Source organism: Notechis scutatus, chromosome 14 (assembly GCF_049901735.1).
Source record: "Notechis scutatus isolate UNSWTSFEM ecotype Mainland chromosome 14, rNotScu1.2, whole genome shotgun sequence".
Lineage (NCBI taxonomy): Eukaryota > Metazoa > Chordata > Lepidosauria > Squamata > Elapidae > Notechis > Notechis scutatus.
Genome location: NC_142022.1, coordinates 9,610,774 through 9,627,421, shown reverse-complemented (window position 1 = coordinate 9,627,421; position 16,648 = coordinate 9,610,774). Strand labels below are relative to the sequence as shown.

Here is a 16,648-nt window from a genome sequence, read left to right as displayed (position 1 = left end):
GTTGGCTTGATGTACACCTGCAAGGTGGAATATCAATGGTCCCCCATGCTGAAATATTGCACAATGGAAGAGCTGGGCTACAAACCCCTACATTTGCTGTAAGATCAAAGCAAGACCTTCAGCAGAGATGTCTGCAAAATCACCTACTTCAATCCTTGCATCACTATGACATGTCCTTAGGATCCATCTTAGATCCTGTTTCCCAACCTCATCAATCTCCCGATGTGTAGGCCTCAACTCCCAGAATCCATAGCTGTGGCCATGTTGTCTGGAGAACTCTGGGAGTTGAAGTCCACACATCCATGTTAGGAAGGAGATTCCATTTCTCAACACTGTAGAGAAGTGTAACTTTTCTTAGAGCACAAGGCCATTTCTAATCAATAAATATTTGTTGTGATTCTTGATCAGAAACGTTGAGTGTGTTCAATTAATTGGCCTCCTTGTAGCCCTGATATTCTACTTTGATGGAACCAAAACTCTAGTTGAAATGGAATAGAGCTTGAATATCAGCGATGGATGTTCTGTCAATACCTTTGCAGAGTAGCTTTGGCCAATCAGAATGTGTCCTCATGGTCCATCATGGTTTCAGTTAATCAGGGCTCAGCAATTGAGCAGTAACCAAGATGTGGTGACAGCATAGACTAAGATCGAATCCCAGCTGTTCCATGTGACACATATTTGCAAAGGAAGCTACAACATCGGACAATTGGGTTCCTGAAAAGGGAGGGAGGTCACCCCACACTACAAACTGATCTTTCATCTGAAAATGTTCTGTCTCTAATCCCAGGCATTGTTTTGAATGATGTCCTAATACCCATGCAATAAATAATTAAGCAAATATATCATTGCATATTTTTTGATCAGGAAACAGGGCCGATAATTCCTGGCAAAGCTAATCTCTGGTAACTGATTTTACTAAACGTCCAACTCTTTGTCTTAAATCTGGATTTTGATCCTCCCAATCTCATGCACCTGAACCATAAATGTATATTTATTAATTAATTAATTCTACACTACATAATAACACAGTCAATGACTTAAGTGGTGTTTTTGACCCATTTTAAAGAGGGAAAATTGAAGAGGTTCAGATGGAACATCTAAGTAGGGTGATTAGAGAAGAGGATCAGACCTGCCCAGATTTTGAGGAAGCCTTGGAGGCTTCTATGTCTGCAGGACTCTTGACTTTCTTCATCATCATTATTAACTCTGAGAACCTGTAGATCCAGATAGAAAAACTGGTCCCATTTGATGGAAAACACTGAAGTCTCTGCTTGAAGTAAAACCGACCGCAGCTATCATTTGAGCAAGGGTGTAAGACCAAAATGGCTGGTTTCTTAGCCCTACGTTTTTGGACTAACCCAAGAAGTCAAGAAACTAGAAGAAGATGAGGGAAAAGGTCACCACAGACTCCTTCCCAAAGTTGGTTGCCAATAAAACGAACATATTCTAGCCAAACAACCTGTAGTCTGTGTCAGGGAAGCACAAATACGCATAAAGGGGAAGGAATTGCCTACAGTAGTTGTGGGTGTTCCATCACTGGAGGTTTTTAAAAAGCAAAAAATACAAGTACTTCTGTTTCTACTGTACTTGGAAACCACTTCTGGACTTTATGCTTGAGGTGGGAGGGGGGAATGAAACTTTGATTTGGGGTTTTAACAATTAAAAAAGTTTTTTTTTTTTATAAAATTATTTTTTTTTATACTATATAAAGAAAGGTGGTTGGTGTCTTTTTTACGCCGCTTGTTCGCTCATTCTGCCGTTCCAGCCTTGTGAAGATTAGTCTGTATAATTCAGCCCTTCCCTGTCAGCACTGAGTGTGGAATTTTACCGGGCAGCATTCCAGGATTGATAAAGGTCTGAGTTAATTAGTATGCCTTTGCAAGACTGTGTGCCAAGCCGTTGGCTGACTGTATGAAATAAATTCGCATTAATGTAATAAAGGAGATTTTTGCCGGGACTCAGAATTGACTTAGTGCTTTTTGGGGAGGCCTAGGACAGAACAATCCATGTTGTTTACTAAATGCGCAAATCAAAATCATGTGACCATGCGAACACTTCGGTGATCAAAAATTCAAGGATCGATCATGAGTCCTGCAAGTTCTTTCAGCATTGTTGTAATTTAAACAGTTGGTAAATGAAGGGTTCTGTGTTGAGAACTTATCTATGCCGACAGTGTTGGTGGTGAAGATAGTTCCCTAAGGAAGACTATCTCTTGAGGATATCTTGTTGAAGGACCCTCTGAAACCTGGACCCCAGCTACGCCTTGATACACAAAATGTTGGATGTTGCCTTTCTCCACCAGATGCTCTAATTTCTTCATCCCACAACCACCAAATGAACACAACCACAGAATGTTCATGCTTCCAAGGTTTATTATTCCCTTGAGGGAAAGTAGAATTAAAAAGTAGGCTACAGAGCCCAAGCAGTTGAAGAATAAGACATTGAGTATCTCTCTACATCCCAAGAATGATGACCTTTCACAAATGGATGATCAGATTTTAGGCAAGCAGGATCTCTGCACCAGAAACAAGAAGATGGGAAGATGGTGGACCAGGTTTAGCTTTGAGCATCGTATCTCCGCAAGATGGAGCCAGCAGGACCTCTGAGAGCTGAACTTTGGTTCTCCGTAGTCTTTCTAACAGCATTTCTTAGGAAGACAGGAACTCTGCGTGAACTGTACAGGTGGGGGGCATTTCATCGCCGGCGGGCAGCAGCCCTTCATGGGGCTGGGGCAGACCATTGGGGAGGGACGACAGCAGCTACTACAACAGCTGCCACAACAGCTGCCCCCACCATACATACAACACGATGGAGAAACATAGTAAGATTGTCCAGGAGCACAAATAATCTTGTTGGTGCTGGTTCCACAACACGATGAGCAACCGTTGCAACAATTGCAAGGCATCTTTATTCTTTCTGAAATGCAGACAGAAGGATGAAGTTCTCTCTCATGCTTATACACACACACACACACACACAAAAATACACAAGCATAGAGAAGAAGGATCTGCTTTGGTAAAGGCTAATGCGAAGCTGGCAGGATGAAACTTCAATTAACATGAATGGTGCGTTGGCCTAGAACTGGAGCTCTCGCCTCACAATCAGGAGGCTGTGAGTTCAATCCTAGGGAGAGGTAGCTATTTCTCTCTCTGGGCACAATGAGAATCTATCTGCTGAGCAAAACTCCACATTGGTGATAGGAAGGGCATCCGGCCAGTAAACACTCAGCTCCATTCAGTTGCCCAGACTCCACCCCGCAAGGGATTATGGGGTCGTTAAAAGAAGATGAATCTTCAATTAACATAGGCTTTCATCCATGGGAGACAAATCCACATAGAAGCTACTGAGAACAATCAAAACATTTTCTAATTTTTGTCCCCCACCAAAAATATCATGGCAGTAAGTTTGCATCAGAGAATCCTTGCAAATATATAACCATAATTCCTGGCAGTGAAGATATTGTGAGATGCAAGACATGTGAACACCATTTCCTTTTTTTTATAGCCCAAATAGGACTATACCTCACGAGAGGAATATATAGCAGATTTGATCTCTACAACTTACCATTTCTTCCAAGTGTGCAACTCGGATCCGTCAATATTCCACTAGATGGTGGACAATGATCGTATTAGATCCATTCCAAAGTTTGTTGCCTCTGGAATGATCTAATAACACTGTATCTTAGCAGGTTCACTAGTAGCTCAGAAGCAACGTGGAGCTTCTCTGATCAAATTATTACAGTTCATTATTTGAAATACCCACATCTTCTAATATGCAACCGTATCAACTCCATTGCTTCTAAATGCCAACCTGAAGACATCCAAGACTCCAACTTACCCTGATCACAAACCGAAGAGCAAATGAAGACAAGTCGAATTGGTTGGATGGAAAACTCTGGGCTAAGGACGGCTGTTTTATATGGTTCTGGGTAATTCTAGCCCAGGAAATGAGACATTAATAGAGAATGGAGAATTCTTTCTTTGCCAATCAAGAAACGTTTTGCCTGTTTATTGTCTTAGGGCTGGGAACCTTTGATGTGATTTATGAGATCTTCGTTTTTTTTTCCAGCACCTAAAGCTGGAATGATGACAGCTATTCCACAAATAAGGATCCAGAAAATCCAGTCTTAGTGCTGGAAGACAGAACCTAGAAGAACATTTTTTTGAGGACATCGGAATTCAAACATCAGGAATATTCCAAGAATTTGCTTTATGACACAATGCAACCAGGAGAGCCATTGTATCTTTGTTTCTGGATTTATTCAAATTTTATAGCTGCCCCACTGAACCAAGCTTACAATTATCATATTTAGCACCTAGATTGATCCAGTTGGGATGTCAAGAGATACTGCTATGATTTACAAATCTCATCACTTCCCTCAATTAAATATACAATAATAAATGCCAATTGCAAAGAAAAAATTCCTCCCTTCTCTTCTCTTCCCTTCCATTCCCTTTCCCCTTCCTTCCTTCCTTCTCTCAATGCTTCCATTTTTCCTTTCTCCTTTCCCTTCCTCCCTTATAATCCAGACAGGAAACTGAAACCACGAGTAACAAAATCTTGCAGGTCCAAAAACATTTATCCCCCTCCCTTGCCTTTTATTTCCCAAAGAATTAGTGAGGGTCCCTTCTGAGACACTTTCTTCAAGCAATTGGGGTAGGGGCTGTGGCGCTAAGCATGGGAATCTTTTTCACAATAGTTCTTGCAATTAATTATCCAGCGTAATTATTATGATTCAACCAGCTCTTTCACTCCTTGGAGTTGTCTTTCAGCAGTGGTAGCTGGTTCCTTACTTCTCATTTGCAAATGGTTGCCCACAGGGCACCATGTGGTACCTACATAGAGTAACCCGGGAGGTAAATATGAGCTTTGGTTTGTCCATCAACATTCTTTAAAAAGCCACCTCATTTCCGGGGATTAGCAAACCATATCTATATAAGGTTTCCAGCATTCCATTTGCTTCTTCCTATTATTTTTTATCCTGATCTTCAATAAGCAGAACAAGGTCATATAGTTTTCCTGGAGAACTTTTTTTTTTCCCCTCTGTTGAGATTTTTACAAATTGGGATCATTCTAGAGGATATCTGTGAGAAATAAATCCAGAAACTGTCTTGTGGAGCTTCCTGATGCAAGATATATCCCTGAGCACTAAATCAAGAACTTTTAAAAGAAGAAGAGGAGAAGAAGCAGAGAGAAACGGGCTAATTCTGAGAGAACGGAAGGTCTGTTGAACAAGACTAAATAAAATATTTTCATCTGAATTTTTTTCCCCCCTTGCTCTTTAAGCGGAGGAAAGGATAATGAAAACTCTGTAGAAAAAAATGTGAGAAGTCCAATTTGCGATGTGTTTACATCAAAGTACTTCTTTTGTCTTTTAACTTAAATATGAAAAATTGCAGTGGTGCCTACACTTGCAAACTTCAGGGGGGGGAAACAGGTTTTGAATTATACTGGGCGCATATCCCTGGGCACTGCTAAAGACAGGCAAACTAAAGAAAAGCATCTCCTTGCTAAGGAATGCTAAGCAGCCTTCACATTCAGAGTCCTGCAGAAGGATACATGATTTTGGGGTTCTACCAAGATAGACCCTGATACTTGTGAGACAAAGAACTTTGTCTACCCAATAATTAGACTGAGGATGCATGACATGAAGCTGGATCATGTCACATCTACAAGCTCCACCTCCAAGGTGCCTTGGACCATCTCACCATCATCTTAGAAGGCTTTCAAAGGAACTTAGACAAATTAATGAAGAACAAGGCTTTTTACAGCCATTCATTAAGACCAAGATCAGTTGTGGGAGATGATGGATCTCATGGACTTCCCATCAATTCCTGGTTGGTCACTGTGGATAAGCCTCTGACTTGATCTTATTGTTAGCAGTAATAGTGCTTAATAGTCTCTTATCAGGACTCAATTCAACGTTCTTTCTATCTCACCTCTATTAGGTTAAACTAAGAAATAGCTATTAGTCCAAGGTCAACCAGTAGTTGAGTGGAACTTAAATTTGGTTCTCTCAATCTTAAGCTAGCATTTAATCATCATACCCATTCTAGTTTAAGGAGTTTCATGAATGAAAAACCCAGGTAGCATGTAGATCTCTTTCTGGAACATAGAATATAGATAGTTATTGAAAAACATCTAATCAGATTACCAGTGAAATAATAATAATACTTTATTGTCATTGTACATATATACACAGTATACACCTACAACAAAATTCACATAACACCCAGAGACCAGACCCAACACACACACAGAAATATTATGTTAATTAAACACACTCTCTATAAATTTATGATTTGTCCTGTCTCCAATGGGGTTACCCAATTTACTTATCTTCGATGTTTTCTAAGATGACCCAACCTATTGGAGTCACCGTCACTGTCAGATGATCAAAGCACAAGACAGATAATCAAAAGGTTTCTGTTGTACTCCTAATTGTAACTCAGCTGCAGGCAGCCCTTGGGTAGCCTTGGGCTACTCTCTTGCATTATTTATCTTGGCATAGCCAGACAGCAGATGGTTAGTCACTTAGTCACCTCTTTGGATATGCAAAGCATTCGGTCTGCCAAGGCACGAGAAAACACTTGAAATGACAAATCAAGACAATAACTGACAATTGGGCGAAGGGATATTCTTTCCTTCTTTTTCTGAGAATGGAGCCAGCCAGTCACAAGGGATCTTGCCAAATATTATAAAGCCATCTTGTCATCGCTCCTTGCTGTCTTTAACTACTGAAGAATTAGAAGAGTGGAAGTACTTGGTAAGTAATATTTCAACCTGATACCTTGGACAACCCAGGGAATTATTTTTTTTAAAATTTATTACCAATGATTAAGTCTCCATCTCTTCGCTGAAACATACAGGTTGTAAATTACCTCTATAGCTCCGTAAAGCCGTCGTCCTGATGGCTACAATCTGCGTTCAACCTTATAATGAGATCAGGTTGGGCTGAGTAGGGAAGGGTTCAGAAGGTAGGGCTTCTCATTAAGGGATCAGTAGCAAGGTCCATTCATCTGGCCCAATTTCTTGATTTGTCAAACTATCTCATGGTTCTTAGGGGGCCAACCTAGGGAAGATGGGATGGACAAATCAGAAGAAATTATATCTCCTAAATAATGTCTTTGATCACTGCACAGTTTCGTGAGCGGTGAAAATGGGCGGGTAAATTGAGAACACCTCCCCAGGTGGCTGAGAAACATTAAGAGGAACAAGTGGGGAAAATGTGATCCTGAGTTTTGGATGTTGCTATCTCTGTCCTTCCTTCCTTCCCCCTCCCTCCCTCCTCTTTTCTTCCTTCCTCCCTCCCTCCCTTCCATCTCTTTTTCCTCCCTCCCTGATTTATTTTTTCTTTCTTTCCTTCCTTCCTTCTTGCTCTCCCTCCCTGCTTTCTTTCTTTCCTCCCTCCCTTCCTTCCCTGACTTCCTTCCTTTTTTTTCTTTTTCTTTCTTCCCTCCCTCCCTGCTTGCTTGCTTTCTTCCCTCCCCCCTCCCTCTCCTTCCTTTCCTTCTTTTTCCTTCCTTCCCCCTCTCCTTCCCTCCTTTCTTTCTTTCTTTCTTTCTTTCTTTCTTTCTTTCTTTCTTTCTTTCTTTCTTTCTTTCTTTCTTTCTTTCTTTCCACACTAAGGCTTAATGCGTTGTATTGCCAAGTCATAATTTTAGCACCTCTAACTAACTCCCAAGTATAGTTGAGGTACATTCTCCACAGGAAATGCTCTGGAAAACAATGACAAAAAAAGTTCTAACCAGTCACTTGATTTCATTCATCAGTTGTGTTTTTAAAAAAAATCTAAAATAGTATCATCCTTGTGTTCCTAGCATACATATTTTTCACAGGTCTAGTTCAAGGTCTCAAGAGATGTACACCACAGAATGTAGAGATGGCGAATATTCTTACAGTAATTATATGAGATCTGTAAGTTGCGAACCACCTAGCTACTCGGTAAGATGGAGTGCTGAAATGGAATATTGTGATACACCTCCACCACCTGTGCAGAGATATTGTTCCCCAAGGCCAATATATTGTCCTCCAGCTCCAAAGGGCTGCCCAACGGAACAGAAATATGGTCCTCCAGTACAGAAGTACCGTCCACCTGTCAAATACTGTTGTCCTCCTGGACGGAAGAGTCGACCACCTGCCCAATGGTGTTCTCCTCCAGTGCAGAAGTGCCGTCCACCTGTCCAGTCATATTGTCCTCCAGTACAGAAGTACTGTCGGCCTGTCCAGCGGTATTGTCCACCTCAACAAAAATATTGTCCACCAGCCCAACAGTGCTATTCACCTCAACAAAAATATTGTCCACCAGTGCAGTCGTACCATCCACCAGCTCAACCATGCTATCCACCTCAACAAAAATATTGTCCACCAGCCCAACCATGCTGTCCACCTCAACAAAAATATTGTCCACCAGCCCAACCATGCTATCCACCTCAACAAAAATATTGTCCACCAGTGCAGTCGTACCATCCACCAGCTCAACCATGCTATCCACCTCAACAAAAATATTGTCCACCAGCCCAACCGTGCTGTCCACCTCAACAAAAATATTGTCCACCAGCTCAACCATGCTATCCACCTCAACAAAAATATTGTCCACCAGCCCAACCGTGTTGTCCAACTCAACAAAAATATTGTCCACCAGCTCAACCATGCTATCCACCTCAACAAAAATATTGTCCACCAGCCCAACCATGCTGTTCACCACAACCTGAGATCTGTCAGATCAAAGAAGTTTGCAAAGCACCTCCCCATCATCTGAAGAAGTAGCTGCCGAGTTGTGCTGAATATGAACATCACAGTCTAGCTCAAAGTGTTGTCTTGCTATTTATTTACTTGCTGATATGCTTGTAATTACTTATCCTGGACATTTTTATCAAATTTGTATGTAAAAAATATGTATGCAACACAATAACACTTATGAAAGCATTCATCACTCCCAGAATTCTTTCTTTTTTTACTACTTCTCCTCCTCCTCCTCCTCCTCCTCACCTAACAATGGTCGAAAATTTTCCAGGACAGTCCTCATGAGTTTTAGATAGAAGATAGAACAAAGACAACTGCGAACTTGATAATCCAGATAAATTTGCAGGGTGAGGAAGAAAGGAACAAGGTAGGATAAGTGACAAAACAAGTATTGTGCCATTGTGCTATCATTCCTTTTTCATGTGTGTCATGGCATGCATGTCTATATGAAATAAGAAGAGGTTCATTCTGTATTAGTCAGTCAAATTTAAATGTTCTTTCTCTTTAATTATAATTTTTAGCTTCATCTGGCTCCCTCTATTGTCCAACTTCTAAAGCCTCATCCTATCATGTTTGTTTTTTTTTTAAGAATTCAAAACAAGAGTATTTTCCCATAGGGAAGGATTCTTACAATTCATTTCAAAATCTTATTTCAAACCCATCTGGACCCTTAACCTATTTGCAACTTTCCAAAATCCACATTCTAATTAGTCCTTTGCTTTTATTGTGTTGTTTTTTTAATTAAATCTTTAAACTTGTATTTAAAACTTCTTTCACTAAGGAATGAAGGAAACACCCTCCTTCACTCTGAAAGATGTTAGTAGCTCTTCTTTAGCTGTAAATTAGTTACATCCAAAATGATTAGGAAATAAGGTTTAACTGATGTTATGTCCATCAAGGCTACATTACGGGGAATCAACTTGATGGGGGGAAAAATCCCTCAACTACTCAGCTCACAAGCCAACTGCAGAACCCTACTCACAATCTACCGGAGTCAGGGCTCCAGTAGTGACTCCCATTTAAATCATGAGTCTCTAGCCTGAATTTCAAAGCTCAAAGAAGGTATATTAGAAGAAGACATGCCGGTGCTGCCTAGGTGTAGCTGATTCTGAGGCACATCATTCATTGTCACCCTTGGCCCTGGTTTTCCCCCACCCCCTGGGTGTATCGTAATTCACATTCTCCAATGGGACACATCCATAGCCCAGAGTCATCAATCATACTCTCCAGTTAGAATTTTGCACAGCAGAAACTTCGGTTGCCTGGAAACTATCTATAAAAACATTTATGGAATGCAGTTTTGGTTTTGCAAGCTGCTGCACTGCTCCCCCGTCCCTTTCTGTTGGCAACTCTAAAAAGACCATCGAAATATTTTATGAGTTGACACTACTCACATCCACCAACATCCAGTCTCAGTTTTGCCACCCCAGAAAGCAAAAGCAGAACCAGTGGACCGTGTATTTCACACTAAACAAATCCTCATTTTGCATTTTTGTGATGACCTCCTAAAATTTCTTTTTTCTCTCTCCAACTTGGTCATCTTGAGACTCCTTCCATCTCCTCCGTCCTGTGTGTTGATGGCATCATTCTGGTTTCAGTTGAAAACCTTGGAAGCAAAGGAGAAAGGTTCTAAGAGGAAACTAGATGTGCCGAAGGGACCTCATATGGATGAGCCTGGTTGTCATTGTGACAACAACTAAAACATGGACATTCTCTGTCTTTTAAGTGTATCTGGTCACAGGCATGCACACTTCATTTATAGAAGATGGCTTTGATGCCATCACATTCTTGAGAAGGTCCAGTCGGTAGCATATGAAAGTCCCATCTTATGCAGTTGATAATTTCTTGAAAGCTCAGCTCTGCCACATGCTTGGTATGTCCTCCTTCAAGTGACTCACCAGCCAGCAGAAGACACATCATCTTATATTGTCCCAGAAGTCAACTGAGGAACTACGTGTGGTAGTCCATCAGAGTTTTAGCTAGTGGGACAAATCTTGAGTTTAGTTTCAGATAGCTTGGGAGGAGTATCCTTTTCATTATTGCATAATTCTACTTTGAAGTTCTGCCCATGATTACATCCTGCATGATTGTTGTTCAGTTGCTAAGTCATATCTTCATGACCCCCAGACCATAGTATGCCTGGCCCGCTTCACTGTCTCCCTGAATCTGCCTAAATTCATGTGCATATCTTGCACTGTGGTACCAAAATAGGTTAGAAGTGATATTTGGTACCCAAATACCCACAACTGAGGCTCCTTTGCTGAGTTACACTGGCAGACTTCGTTTTTGCAGGTTAGCTAATGGTGTAGACTGGCTTGTTTTTTAACAACCCACATGAGCTGAAGAAGCCTCTTGGATGGGAAGTGAAACATCTTCAAAGAAAAAGCAGAAAGTCCAGCTGCCTCTTGAAAAAGCACTTTTGGGACAAGAATGACTGAGAATCTCCAGAGACAACCCACACAAGAGTAGACTTCATTTTCACATGACCATCAACATTTTATTTTTTTATTTGATTTATTTCATTTGTCAATCACTTACAAGATAATAGGTATAAGTATAAACATAGTTAGGAACACATGAAATGGATACATATGAAATAAAAAGAAACAATAGGACATGGTAGGCACGTTGGTGCACTTATGCACACCCCCTACAGACCTCTTAGGAAAGGGGTGAGGTCAATAGTAGACAGTCTAAGGTTAAAGTTTTTGGGGTTTGGGGAAGAAACCACAGAGTCAGGTAGAGGATTCCAGACATTGACCACCCTGTGGCTGAAGTCGTATTTCCTGCAATCAAGTTTGGTGTGGTTAACCTTGAGTTTGTATCTATTGTTTGCTCTTGTGTTGTTATGGTTGAAGCTGAAGTATTCATTGACAGGTAGGACATTGCAATGTATGATTTTATATACTATTCTTAGATCGGACCGAAGGCGGCGTAGTTCTAGGTTGTCTAGGTCTAGAATTTCAAGTCTGATGGCATAAGATATTCTGCACAATTGCTATTAACAATAACTCTCATCACTGTGCATGGGATACCATAAATCATTATGCATAAGAACCTGGCAAGCAACTGACGCAACTGATCCTAATGGGGGAGTTGATGGATCGTGGCTTCTTCCTTGATTCCTCCCTGAGCTGTCATCCAATCGTCTTCCTTTTATGGACCCATTGGAAGTCTGTCACTTATCTTCTGAGAGGGAAAATGCCTTGTCATCTACATCACTGATCCAGTTGTGACTGCTAATTGCAGGAATCTCCATCCATTGAACCATAGTTAAGTGATGGATCAGGTGTCCAGCTTGTCGTCTCTCAGGTCCATGGCTTTGGACTTGCCTACCATTCCCAAGATGTTGTATCATCTATATATGAGTGCTGAAACCATATATAAAGAACTTCTCTTTCTAAGGTGCTTCATTCATTGACATTTGCTTAGCTCACTGGTCTCCTTCACAGATAAGGTAAGTTTGTCTCTACATCATATATCTGTTTATGAAAGAAGATTGTCTAGAGGGTTAGATGTTCTCTAGATAATTTGGGAGCAACTAATATGATTCTTTATAATTATCCATGCCCAGTGGAATCTGTGGAGAACTGCAGTCCAAAATATTTGGAGGGCACCAAGTTGTCTTCTTATAGTTGGTAGTCAGCCACAAACAGGTTCAAGGAAAATGACCATGGAACAAGAAAAGAAGGTTATGACAGATGAAAAAACCATTTTGTATTCTCTTGCTTTGGAGAATAGGAAGACCCAACCCACTGAGTTCAGCTATAGAAAAAAGATAATATAATTTATAAGAAAGACCATTCCTGGACAGGTTGAAAGTCAAAGATGGAACAACAAGCAAGCTAGGTGTGTGCACCAAATACTGCCTACAGTATTTCAAAATGGTTTAACACTTATATGTTTTATTAAAATTCAGCTGAAAGTTTGTGTGAATGCATGAGTAAAAAGTGTGTACACACACATGCACGCCCGATGGTAATGGCTCACCAAATAGTTCTCCAAATATTTCAGTATTATTCTGGAATATTGGAATGTTTAATAAATATCTGGACCAGGGGACTTATATCAATTATTTTCCCCTCAGTCAGCTGGACCCACCTAACCTATTATAACTTAAATTTGTTCTTTAGTAATTTTCCATTTGAAAATCTCATTCACAAGTTTCAGGTCAAGCATCGTTGAGCAGCAATCCATCCTATTTTGAGAGGTCATCTTGATTTCGGTGTACTTTGGTCATACACTTTCAGTTCCACCCACCATGCCAGAAGAAAGAATCTATTCTTCTGGACGAGAAGCCTACTTCAACCTGAACTCAACATGGTACGACCCAGCAGGATCCTGGTTAGATACTCGTCGAAAACCTTTCCGCTACGTCGATAACACCGCCTGTGTGACGTGTTGCAACCCTAGGAGCAACGTACCCCGAAGAGGTGGCCATAATTACAGGTGCTACTGCTACCGCCCATGCACTTGTACACCTGGAGGAAACCCAAGAGTTAGATGTTGTGTTCACAACCCTTCAGGAGGACCCCGAGATTATTGGGGACGCCCAATCGGCGATGCCTGCGATGGGTGTACTGGGGGACATTATTCTCATGCGGGGTCAGATTGTGAGTCATGCTGTGGATCTTTGGGAGGGTGTGGAACTGGAGGAGGGACCGTGGCTTGTGCTCAACCATGTGCTACATCCGGAGGAGTGTGTGCTGAACCAGGTTGCAGACCTTCCGGGAGAGGTGTATGCGCAGAACCTTGCATAACATCTTCTGGAGGATGCGGGACGGGAGTATGTGCTGAACCAGCATGTACACCTTCAGGATATGGTAGGAGGAGGAGAGGGGTGTGCTTTGAGCCATGCTCAGGAACATCAAATGGATGTTGAATGACAGAATTGAAGAAGGGACCACAATCCAACTCTCTATTCAGAGCAGGAGCTATAACAACCTATTTGATGGACCACTCCCTGTTTGAAGACCTCCAGTGAGGAGCATCTCACCACTTCATGTGGCAATCTGTTGTACTGGTTGACAACTCATAAGTCACAAACTTCTTCTGAGGTCTAACCTGAACCTTCCTCCTTGTAGTTTTGGCTCACTAGTTCTGGTCCTGCTCTCTGGGGCAACAGAGGAATAAGCCCATGCCCACTTCTCTCTACCAATCCTTCCAAAATTGAGCTTACCCCACGTCTGTTCCTAGAACCCAACAACATTTCTGCAAGGCTGTTCACCTACCCATCCACCCAATGGATCCAAAGCCACAACTAAAATTGGATTTTTCCTTCTTCTTCTTCTTCTTCTTCTTCTTCTTCTTCTTCTTCTTCTTCTTCTTCTTCTTCTTCTTCTTCTTCTTCTTCTTCTTCTTCTTCTTCTTCTTCTTCTTCTTCTTCTTCTTCTTCTTCTTCTTCTTTTGTAAAAGGAAAACTTCTTTTTCTTCTTACCGGGTGCAATAGATGCCTTTCTAAACAAGGAAAAATTGAGAACCTACCAAACTCCAAAGTCTATTCCCATTCTTACAGTTTGGAGAGTTTGTGTTAGCTTTTAATGTTCTTTTTTAAAACTGTTAATAAAATGTATACATTAAAAAAACAAAACAAAATCTAGACTCCTCCCAAGGTAACTTTATTTATTCATTCATCTGTTCATTCGTTCGTTCGTTCGTTTGCTTGCTTGCTTCCTTATTTACTTATTTTTAATTTATTTATTGAAGAGAATGTATATGTCTGCCCACTCACTCTCAGTCACTCATATGAGCCAGCAATTCAAAAGAAAAAACAACAACCACACACTTCCATGTTGTGCATGATTTGGCCACCAGAAGGTACTAGAACAGGCTGCATGTAGATGGAGCCACAAATAGTCTCAATCTAACAAACTTAATATCTGGGTTAATTTTGGATTCAGTTAGGATCTGGCCAGAAAAAGCTATAGCATTCAAGCTACTTAAGGAATTACGATTAACTTCAGTTGTGCATTTTTTTGGGGGGGTGGGGAGGGTTGTTCCAGTTTGTAGCATCGTCCAACCTGTTTGGTTAATTTCTTCAAAGCAGGTGAACCGTTCTACTCTGTTTTTCTTTGAGGGAGTTCATCGTGGCCTTGTTCTAGTACCTTAATGGCTTGTTCTTTCATACTTTCCACAGCTTGGACAGTACAGATAGTCCCCAATTTATAGACCTTCGTTTAGCAACTGTTCAAAGTTACAACTGCACTGAAAAAAGTGGCTTACAAACAATACTTCACACCATCAAAAGCTGGGAGAAGATTAAAAACTCGAGGTCCTTTTTTTTTTAACCATCTAGGAATATCGTCAATAATAACAATAGAAAGCACACTGACAGTAAACCAAACATCTTATTAAAAATATAAGGTGCCCTCTTTATTCATAGGATATGTCTGCCCTCTCCTGGCTTCAAAAATTATAACATGGCTCCAAATATTGCCTATTATTCAGAATATATATCCTAGCACATGATATTTCCTGTCTCGGCATATCCCAGAACAGTCACTAAAAATAAAATTATATCAGTCGGACTATCCAGTTTGGTTGTTGTTTTTTTAATTTATACATAGAATTCCAAATGCGTCCAGGTTTGAAATTTTGGGGTTGGACAATCTGGAACTGCGCCGCCTGATGTCCGATCTAAGCAAATTGTCTGCTACAACGTCTTGCCTGTCAATGACTTCTTCAGTTTCAACCACAATAACACACAGGCAAAGAACTGATACAAACTCAAGGTAAATCCCTCTAAACTTGACTGCAGAAAATACGACTTCAGACACAGAGTGGTCAGCGCCTGGAACTCACTCCCCGACTCCATTGTTACAACCTCAGCCCCTCGCAGCTACAACCTCAAACTGTCTACAGTGGACCTCACCCCATTCCTAAGAGGTCCTTAAAGGGGGCGTGCGTAAGCACACCAGCGTGCCTATCGTCCCTGTCTTAGTGTCCTCATCTATCTGTATTTATTTCCTTTGTTTATGGTTATGTTCATACGCACACTTGTTATCTTGAACATGTTTGACAAACAGATAAATAAAAATAAATGAAATGCAATGAAATCCACTCTATTTCTGTGTGGTGGAGAATTATTCCCCCCTACTATTTTCCCTGGGTGCTAGTTTCTTGAGGATTAGACACCTTGACTGTCACAATCTCTGGAAGAGTAAGAAAGACCTCCCTTTCTCTCTCTCTCCAAATGTTCTCTCAAGGTTTTGAGAATCTTTTTCTGTGTGGAGAAAGAAATTGGTCCTTCTCATTAAATGATTAGTGCTACAGTTTTCTCAGGCGGCAGCTCCAAATGTTTAGTGTTAACAACGAGGCACCTTTCTAAAATGTGATCCGTCTCAAACTATGCATAGTGGGATCGAACGTCTGATGTGTAACTTACACAGTGTGCAACACTTTATATAACTATTTAGGTTTTAAATTCCTACATCTATAATTGTAGGCTATTGTGCAGTTTTGCATACATCATCTAAATATACTATTCCTAAATTTCCCTCCGCTCAAGATCATCTATTAAGTTTTGCTAAAGACTGTAGCGGTAAACCTACTCAAATAGCAACTTAGGTGAGGTTTTTCAATTCTTAACTCTCTGGTCCTTTGCAACCTCTCAGGCTGGTCTTGTTTGGAGCTTGCGGGATGCTAAAATAGGCCAAGCATATCAGGAAAATTAAAACAGGGTAAAAAAAATTTTGGGAAAAAAGACTTTGAGGTACAAAGATCACTTTTTTTCTGAATTCAAGTCCTTTAATATTCTCAAAGTGGCCTTATATTTATAAGTATCATTGGGTCATTTCTTAATTTCCAATCACCAAAAATCACTTTATCATCTTTAGATATGCTCCTATTTTTTTAATGCAATAAAATGTTTTGATATTTTTTTCATCTGGATTTTTCCCTCCAC

At 40.7% G+C, this 16,648-nt stretch overlaps 2 protein-coding genes across 2 annotated transcripts; both read left to right on the top strand.

Moving 5' to 3' along the window:
- Window positions 1-7,838: 7,838 nt before the first annotated feature.
- Window positions 7,839-8,860, top strand: LOC148129543 (uncharacterized). The gene has a single exon (XM_087943438.1). The coding sequence runs from the start codon at window positions 7,861-7,863 to the stop codon at window positions 8,767-8,769; it is 909 nt and encodes a 302-aa protein (XP_087799564.1). The 5' UTR covers window positions 7,839-7,860; the 3' UTR covers window positions 8,770-8,860.
- A 3,257-nt stretch (window positions 8,861-12,117) lies between these two features.
- LOC113425876 (uncharacterized) lies at window positions 12,118-13,735 on the top strand. Its single transcript, XM_087943796.1, has 2 exons — window positions 12,118-12,202; window positions 12,996-13,735. Exon 2 carries the CDS (start codon window positions 13,007-13,009, stop codon window positions 13,625-13,627), a length of 621 nt encoding a protein of 206 aa, XP_087799922.1. The 5' UTR covers window positions 12,118-12,202; window positions 12,996-13,006; the 3' UTR covers window positions 13,628-13,735.
- The last annotated feature ends 2,913 nt before the right edge of the window (window positions 13,736-16,648 follow it).